The sequence below is a fragment of the Bombina bombina genome, chromosome 1, assembly GCF_027579735.1.
Source record: "Bombina bombina isolate aBomBom1 chromosome 1, aBomBom1.pri, whole genome shotgun sequence".
NCBI classification, from domain to species: domain Eukaryota; kingdom Metazoa; phylum Chordata; class Amphibia; order Anura; family Bombinatoridae; genus Bombina; species Bombina bombina.
This window is the reverse complement of record NC_069499.1, coordinates 1,517,666,143-1,517,676,211: the sequence shown is the minus strand read 5'-3', so window position 1 is coordinate 1,517,676,211 and position 10,069 is coordinate 1,517,666,143. Positions and strand designations below refer to the sequence as shown.

Below are 10,069 nucleotides of genomic sequence, written 5' to 3'. Positions count from 1 at the left end.
CTTAAGACCACCAGAACTGCTTGTGGAATGTTAAATGCCGACAGCGTATGCCGTTGTCATTTAGCGATGCAGGGAGGACATGATTCGCTATAGCTAATCATGTCCGCCCGAGGTATGATAAGTCTACCCCTTTGTCTAAACTTTGAATGAGTAGTAGATTGCTTTCTGACAAATTTTAAAGTTATGTCTATTTATTTCAAAAATCTATTTCCACTCCTGTATCATGTGACAGCCATCAGCCAATCACAAATGTATATAAATATATTCTGTGAATTCTTGCACATGTTTAGAAGGGACTGGTGATTCAAAAAGTGTAAAAATAAACAGACTGTGCACATTTTGTTAATGGAAATAGATTGCAAAGTTGTTTAAAACTGCATGTTCTATCTGAATCATTAAAGTTTAATTTGGACTTGAGTGTTCCTTTAATAAGGAGTAGACTTGTGCATTCAGAATTTTCGTTAAATGCCAAATGCGGTAGTTGGCTCCAAAAAAGTCACAAAAGTCTGCCTACCCCTGCATTAAACGAAAATGCCAAATGCACAAGTCTTCTAAGAAGCATTTGTTCTAAGAAGCATTTGTTGTGCAATACAAATAGAGTATTTTATTATTGCATTAATACGTACTTTTAACTATTTTAAATGTGTCATAACAATATAAATGTTGTCTATGAAACTTCATAAATTACTTATTTTTAATGATGCACACAGCTGTTGTTTTTTCATTTACTTCTGTGTTCTTATCTCTGCATAAGTTCATATTCCAAAATGTTATACTTTGAAAAGTTTATATTTCCATTAAAGTGATGGAAAATCCTAGCGTTTGTGAAACACTAGGATTTACTAGTAGAACAAATTTGTCTGAAGTATTCGCTGCACTGATCGCTTCAGGCAGCCCACAGCAGAACGCTGGCGCCATGCCGGATAGCCGTGCTGGACCACACGGTTATTGGCTAAGAGGTGGAAACGTCACCTCACAGAAAAATAGCATTCTGCCATGTGCTGCCTGAGACGCTCAGCGCCACGAACGCTTTAGACAAATAAAGGAACTTTCAGCATGAAGTATTTTATACTTCATGACTGAAAGTCTCCTTTATTCGTTCCACTGGATTTACAATAAATTTAAAATGGCTTTTTAAATAATGTCATTATTCATAGAATATTATTTCCTTTGCATATTTTATTAATTTTTACCATATTTAAAAAAAAGGGGGAATACTATATTGTGGTTGTATAAATCAAATATACAAAATAATAGAGCGTTTAAATATCTTTATTTTGTTTGAGTTAGTTAAAAAAGGAATATGTCAGACATATTAAAAACGATAAGCTCTTAACAAAAGTATATGAAGAGCTAGATTTAATGAAAGAGCAATACACTATTATATCCTAGATATGGAGGCTGTGAGCCAAAAAAAGTTAACCACCACTCCTAGTAAATAAAACGTAATGGGGGGGGGGGTGTTACACAGCAGGAAAGGGTGGGGGATAGGGAAAGGGGTTAAAGGGACAGTAAAATGAAAATGAAACTTTCTTGATTCAGACAGAGAAACCGATTTTAACAAATGGAGGGCGGACATTGCACACGTATTTCTGGTGAATGCCGCCCCCTGTATCTGATCAGGATGATTGCAGTCCGCCACCTCAGAGGTGGCAGATGAGTTATGTTTCCGGCGATCCAGAAACATCGGCTGCTTGATAAATATCCCCCAGAGAATCCATTAAAAAAAAAAAAACTTTCTTATTTGTTTCTGTTATCTAGCTTCATTCTCTTGGTATACTTTGTTTAAAAACATACCTAGTTATTGGCTCACCTGTTATGTTCAGCTAGCTCCCAGTAGTGCATTGCTACTCCTTCAACAAAGAATACCAAGAGAAAGAAGCACATTTAAAAATAAATATAAATTGAAAAGTGTTTTTTTGTTTTTTTTAAATCATATACTGTACCTGAATTATTAAATAATAATGTGTTTCTTTTTTTTTTTTTTTTTTTTAAGCCGCTGCCAGGCTCAATCTCTCTCCAAACGGCGCAACAGAAGTAAAAAAATGGTGCTGCTGAATCTGATCTCTCAGAAAATCCAATTAGATCTTCAAACCAGCAGAATAGATCAACCTCAGAATGAAACATACAAAAGTGTATGTACATACAACTAACAAGCGCCAAAGGAATGTACTCACGGAGGAGTGAAGATTCAAACGTTTTATTGAAGAATGTACTTAGCAGGATACATGAGGAGCTAGATCCAAAATGATTTTAATAAAAGTTAATTAAAAGTGGCTCAAAATTGTAAAGCTCAACGTATTTCAGCGGGAAGCCACTGTTATCAAGAGCAAATAATGCAAGAAAAGAGCTTTTATTTACATTGCATATATGTTAACAAAGGATACCAAGAGAATGAAACAAATTTGAAACTAAAATTAAACTGAAGGGTTGAGTGCTAAGACATTTCCCACCTGGGTGCTAAGCTGGATTTAAGCTTTTTATTTCTTTCTATTTTTAAATATATATTTTTTTTTACTTTTTTTTTTTTCAGATACCCAAGACTTATACTGTTGGAAAGGTTAGGCGATTACCTTTTCAACGGTGGGTTTTGGGGGTCTGTAGCTGCTTAGATGCCTGAGATACAGACTTCTAAGCAGTATACCCCCTTTCCCTATACTGTGCATTGTAAATTTTAAATAAAGTTGCGCGGTGACGTCATTACCGCGCGAAACGGGAAGCCCCGGCGATGCCTGTCACTATACAGGCCCGATCCCCAGGGTGGGAGTCTATGGGAGCCCCCAGATTGCCCTCAAGGTGGGTGAGTGCTAGTGACGGCTCTGAGCCGTCGTCATCACCTGACCGGGAAAATTTGCGACGGCTCATAGCCGTCACTAGCACTCAAAGGTTTAAAGGTCTATGATTCATGGGAAGTGTACTGAATAGTATATGACAGTTGTCGACCGCCACCTTACCTGGAGCAGTGTGTGATGTTTTAGCCATATTTTATTGAACATTTTTTGCTCACGAAGGTGCTAAAAGTGGATACCAGCTAAAGTGGATATCAGAAGTTTCTATAAGACTCCAGGAGGTGGATGTATATATCGGAAGTTTCTACTAACTCCAGGAAGTGAATGCACAACATTGTGACAAGCCTATACTGAAGGATTCACACATTGGAGGTTTCCCTCCCCCCACAGATGCGGCAACTTACCTCATTAGATTGAGGTAATTTCTGGTAAGGAGGTGACCTGCCTATTTGCTCACTGACCTTTTGGGATAGACTACGAATGTTTATATTTATTAAATTGTGAACTATATATCTCCTGCATTTAGTATGAGTGTTAGCGCTGTTTTCTCCTTGGCGTGTGTATTTTTTACTACAGTCATTATTTGAGGGATTTACTCTCTCTTTTATATGTGGTGTATCTAACAGCAGCTAGTTCTCCTTCCCTAATTAGCGCATATTGTGTAGTGTTGCTTGTTTCTAAAGTGAATTCACCTTGTGATTCACTTTAGTTACATTCTTCTTATTGTCTTTTATATATATATATATATATATATATACTACTTGGAAGGGCTCAAAAGTGCATATATATATATATATATATATATATATATACATACATACATAAAAAAATATATATATATATATATATATATGTGTGTATTGGTATGTGTGAATGTATATATATATATATATATATATATATATATATGTATGTGTGCACCAGTCCACACACACATATATACTGTATCTTTTAACACTTTGTCATATACCATATCAAGTTAAAACACTTTTTAAACATTTATTTTAATAATACAAATATATTAAATTTACATTTGTATATATACATATGGGCGGTGTTTATAGGGGGTGCTAAAGAGATGTTGATCGTGTTAAACATTCTCTGGTAATTCTGTTTTACCATTTACTTGTCATACCATTGTGCACTATTATGAGCACGGGCCAGCTATTTTGATACCACTCCACTTATAATCTGGGACATAATATTTATTTATTTGCTGTCAGAATCCTCAAACACATTAAAAATAAATAAATAAAACAAGTTTTATAGCAGCACTAATATTTTTTTTAATAAAATGTACATTTTATACAAAAACAGACGATCAAAAAGTGCTATGTTTGATAAGGTTAAAGTTCATTTACAAAAGATGTCATATTTTTTAAAGATACAAACTGCACCTTGCAGCACTCACTGTGAACAAACTATTACAAATAGCAACGTAAATACACTTTAATTACAATAAAAATAATACAAAAATAGAAGTACCACCAATATCATTCACTGCAGCACAAAAAATACTTACATCCAATGTCACAGACTTCAAAATGAACAAGTGAATAAACTTTTCTCCTAAAAAATAACCTGCAAGTTGTTTTACAAAGGAAAATATCACACAGTCTATTCAAATTAGATTGTGTTTTCAATGTTTGTTTAGTAAAAACAAAAAAGGGTACATAAAATGATTTTTTTCTACTCTGCATTTAAAATAGCAAATTTTAACCATGACAAATGTAAGTCTTTGTATATAAAACAATTAACAATACCTAGTAAAAGAAGGGTTTACATGTTTTTTCATTAGTATATCTTTGAGCAGTGTATGATTTTCTATTTCATCATCAACCTATTATCAGTTTAAAAAGGGGCTTGGTTTCATAGACAGTTGCTGATTGGTCAGTTACATCATATAGAGTCTGATTGGATAACAGCAATAAGCCACCTTTCAAACAATCCATAAAGCAACTATTCTTTATAAATGCATTTTATAGGCTTTAAACATCTCATGCAAAGGAAAATGTACATACAGTATGTGAAAATGACTTTGTATGTAGCTTTGATATAATTTAAATTCTGTCGTCAACCAATAAAAAATAGTATTTATACACTGGTTTTAAATGTTTTCAATTGGCTATCCAAGATTATGTGATTTATTTTATTTTTCCCCTTTTGTAAACAAAATGTGGCAATTGCCAATTACATTTTTATATATATTTTCTTTTGTTTTTCTTTTAAAGGGACATGAAATTTATTTTTCTTCCATTATTCAGTTAGAGCATGCAATTTTTAAACAATTTTCCAATTTACTTCTAATTTTCTTCATTTTCTTGTTGTTTTTTTTAGTTGAAAAGCAGGTAGGTAAGTTTGGGAGTGTGCACGTGTCTGCAGAACTTTATGGCAGCAGTTTTGCAACATTAGCAAGAACACTAGATGGCAGCACTTTTTCCTGTCATGCAGTGCTCCAAACATGTGCACGCTACCTATCTAGATATCTCTTTAACAAAGAATAACAAGGGAAAAAAAACAAAATTGATAATAGAAGTAAATTGGAAACTTGTTTAAAATTGTATTCTCTATCTGATTCATGAAAGAAAAAGTTTGGGTGTCACGTCCCTTTAATTAAATGTATTTAGAAATTAGGCAGGCTAGAAAACTTGTTAATACTTAAAGTGATGGTAAATTCTCCAGCATAGATCTGCTTTTAGCATTAAAAAGTCCAATCTACCTTTAATAATTAAGGTTTTTCTCCAGCTCCATTAACTGCTGTAATACAGCCTCGGTCACAGAATTCCTCTCTGGCTTGTTTGACTGGCAGTTGTTTTAGCCAATCAGAGCCCCACCATGCGCCCCATTTAAAGTATTGACAGCACGCTCCTGTGCTTGTAACTCTAACTGCAAGAAGGACTGCGCATGTACAACTCGCTACGCTGTTTGCGCATCAGAAACAGTAAACAGTTCTTCTTGCAGTTAGAGTTACAAGCACAGGAGCGTGCTGTCAATACTTTACATAGGGCGCATGGTGAGGCTCTGATTGGCTAAAACAATTGCCAGTCAAACAAGCCAGAGAGAAATTCTGTAACAGAGGCTGCATTACAGCAGTTAATGGAGCCGGAGAGCAACCTTACTTATTAAAGGTAGATTGGACTTTTTAATGCTAAAAGCAGATCGATATGCAAGTTGGCACAGGAGCTTTCATAATATGTGACTTTATGCCGGAGAATTTACCATCACTTTAAACTATAGTGACACATTTGTATTATACTGATTTTGCATTAAGATTATGGCATTGTTACTAATTAAACTAGTACAATTTATACATCTCAATCTGTAGGAAGTGTTGCCAATGCAATCACTCCTTTGGTTATGTCCATAAACCTACTAGCTGGTCCATCTAATTATAGCAGATGCAGTTCCATTGTTCTATTTTATGCAAATAAACTCCTTTGATTGGCCATCAAAGCTGTTTGGCTCTCTCTCCTTTTCGTTCTCTTTTTTCGTTGTCTAATTTTCCAGCACACTGCACTTGAACATACCAAAAGTAGTCCAGAAGACAGTAGGACCAGCCCAAACACAGAGATTATGGATCCATGAGAATTGAAGCTGTAGGCCACAGCTGTGACTACCACTCCAGCTATAAGTATGACCACACCGAACGGGATGGTGCAGCGGTAACACGAGAGTTCAGCTCCGCCAGTCGCAGCGGTGAGTTGGGTTTCGTTGACCCTCGGAGCAGCTGTAATAACATAGTCATTGCTAGTCTTCTCTATCATCACTGGCTCCGAAACCTTTGGAGTTCCCAGGATATCTTTAATGGGCTGTTCCATTTTCATACAGAGAGTTCTTTACCAGATTTCTAGGCTACTTCTGTATTGGTCCAACATCGTTTTAAGCTGTGTAAAAATGTGACATAAGTTAATCAACAATAGTTTCTTTAGATACATGAATTCACAATTACTAATTAAATATAACTGTGGTGTTAGGCACATCCGTGAGCTTATGTAACTTAAAGGACCACTCAATGCAGTAGGACTGTATAGTTAAGTGCATAATAAAAAGACAATTGTTTTACATCTACTCTGAATTTCAAATAGCTAATAGATTTTTTTCTGACAAATTTATTTTTCTCCCATTTTCCGGACCCTTCTATCATGTGACAGAAATCAGCCAATCACAGACTAGTATACGCATACCCTATGAGCTTGTGCACATGCTCAGTAGGAGATTGTTCCCCAGAAAGTGTGAATATAAAAAGACATACAAAATTTGATAATGGAAGTAAATTGGAATCATAAAAGTTTATTTTGACTTGAGTGTCCCTTTAAACAGGGCAGGAGAGGTAATGATATACAGCGATCCTGCTCTGTATGTGTCCATTTCCTGTTTGCAATGGAGATAGAAATGCTGTACGGATGTAGAAGCCAAAAAAAGACTTCCCACTATTAAAGGGACATGAATCCACTAGTTTTTCTTTCATGATTAAGATAGGGGATGCAATTATAAACAACTAATTTGCTTTGTTCGCTTGGTATCCTTTTTTTGAAAAGCATACATATGTCGCTCAGGAGTTGGGAGATAGCTCCTGAATGGTGACTGCACATATATGCCTCTTGTGATTGGCTTGCTAATGTGTTGAGCTAACTCCCAGTAGTGCATTGCTGTTCCTTCAAGAAAGCATATCAAGAAAATAAAGCAAAATTGATAATAGAAAAATTGGTAGTAAATTGGAAAGTTGTTAACATATAGGAATCATGAAAGAAACAATTTGTGTTTAATGTCCCTTTTAACATATTAAAACTGTATATACATATAAACATATACTAATATTTGCAGATATATGTGGTATAAGATGATACTCTCCCCCAGAATCAGTAGAACCGCATACCTCAACTATATAAGATTCAGGGTCCAAGCTCTCTATCTATAAAAGAAATAGAAACGGTGGTACAGACACTAAATAAAAGACAGCCTTGTTCTCTCTGTATTTCTTTATATAGGTTTGTCTGTTATTGTTCTTATTATTTTTTTGGTTGTATTTTATTTTTTTTATGCTTTGTAAAAAAAAAAAAAACAGCAAAAAAAAACAACTCATGTAATAAGTTTTTATATTACAATTGGAGCGCTATTATACGTGAGCCCTTAAAGGGACAAATTTGCCCATTTACGGATGCACAATAAATAACCAGCCATTGCAAGTGTCCGGTTAATGCTCCCGCGAGCTTGCGGTTTCACTAGGCGCATGGCTAGTGAGGTCAGACTTCTGGTTAATTAAACAAATATGCCCCAATTGCCCACTAAATAAAAAAGTGGACAGTAGTTCAATATAAAATAAAAATATTAGCATCTTTATGTTTAAAATAAAAAACAGTGCAAAGCAATTATAAGTGGTTAAAGTAAGGGGATGTGGGGTGTTTGAAGAAAAAACCCGGCACTGAAAGTGCCTTTACATAGAGGTGAATCATGGGGACTGTGTTTTTACTCTTAATATACAGTATATGTACAGTATCTCACAAAAGTGAGTACACCACTCACATTTTTGTAAATATTTTATTATATCTTTTCATGTGACAACACTGAAGAAATGACACTTTGCTACAGTGTAAAGTAGTGAGTCTACAGCCTGTATAACAGTGTAAATAAGCCTGTTATACAGACTGGACACTCGCTACTTTACATTGTAGCAAAGTGTTATTTCTTCAATGTTGTCACATAAAAGCATATAACAAAATATTTACAAAAATGTGAGGAGTGTACTCACTTTTGTGAGATACTGTATATCCTTACATACATATATATTTGTGTGTTAATACATGTATATACATATATAAACAAATAAATATATATGTACTGTATATATTTATATACATATACCGTATATTTCTTTTTTGCTGCCTAACACTGCACAAATTGCTCCCTGCATTGCGCCAAGTGGTTTGTTGTGTCTCAAAGCATGTGAAGCTTGTGAGAGCGATAACACCAAATTTAACACACCTGCTCCCCATTCACACAAGCGCAAAGCTTCCAGGCAATGCAAACGCGAGGCAATGCAAACGCGAGGCATTGCGCCTCACTTGTAATTCAGAAATATGAAAAGCAATCAATTGGCACAGTGTCTAATTATAGATAGGAGTCTAGAAGGTATAAATAACCTTGGTGCTACCCCTTAAGATAATGTTCAAATATAGGGAAAGGGGAGAGAGTGGGAAAATAGAGGGGATATTAGCACTCAAACTCCTATTATGGTGACCTACTGTAATGAAACAGTTAGTATAAGGTGTCTTATTTGGGTATTAAAACATATAAGTTTTTATAATTAATTAAAAAGGGATAACTATCACCCCAATCCACACCAATATCAAAATATGTACGATAAGGTAAAACCAAACACTCCTTACAGCGTACTAAAGCCTTAAGGTGGAAGTCCCCCTGTATTCCTGGCCGATAACCAGATACTTCGGCTTCAGGTGACAGAGGCAAACCCCCAAGGCTTATATTGTACGTTCACTAGTAAGGGTAAAAACAAAAGAACAAAGTGAGTTCTAAGAACCTCACAAACGCGTTTCGGCCGTTGAGCTGGCCTTTTTCAATGTATATAGGTTCAAAGTATCAAGCCGAATGTCCACAGCGGCTTCTTTATAAACCATCCCTATCCGTATCAGAGCCAATCCATATTGTGTATTTAGCACACCCCTCTCATTAACCAATCTTAGTCTTCGGTAAAAAGTAAAGCCTTCCTATGACGTGGTGACATACCATTGGATGTGAGTCTCATGGTGTAGTATAGGTACGCCTATTACCATCACGCCCCCTGTCAAACATACTTTGGGAAATATAGCGTAAGAAATCATCCGTTTACCATACACTGTAATCTTTTGTACCCACAAGGATGTGATAATGGTAGGTTTGCATTGCATCACTACGGAACATTGTTTTCACCGCATCAAGCTTGACACATGCAGAACTCATAAGCACTGACAGCCTTAATATTGACAATAATAACGCAATGAGACTCTTTGTTGCACTAATCTGAATGGCGATTGTCATACGACTTACTCACAAGCAACATGCCGTGTCAACTTGCGGGTTCAAAAGATTACAGTGTATGGTAAACAGATGATTTCTCATGCTATATTTCCCAAAGTATGTTTGACAGGGGGCGTGATTGTAATAGGCGTAACTATACTACACCATGAGACTCCCATCCAATGGTATGTCACCACGTCATAGGAAGGCTTTACTTTTTACCGAAGACTAAGATTGGTTAATGAGAGGGGTGTGCTAAATACACG

At 35.6% G+C, this 10,069-nt stretch overlaps 1 protein-coding gene across 2 annotated transcripts in view; it reads right to left on the bottom strand.

Moving 5' to 3' along the window:
* Positions 1–4,050: 4,050 nt before the first annotated feature.
* Positions 4,051–10,069, bottom strand: part of TMEM100 (transmembrane protein 100) — a 30,709-nt gene continuing 24,690 nt past the window's right edge. For both annotated transcript variants that reach the window (XM_053708221.1, XM_053708228.1), the window contains exon 2: positions 4,051–6,673. In XM_053708221.1, the coding sequence (XP_053564196.1) occupies positions 6,209–6,613 (405 nt within the window). In that variant the 5' untranslated portion in view covers positions 6,614–6,673 and the 3' untranslated portion in view covers positions 4,051–6,208. The remainder of the gene's footprint in view (positions 6,674–10,069) is intronic.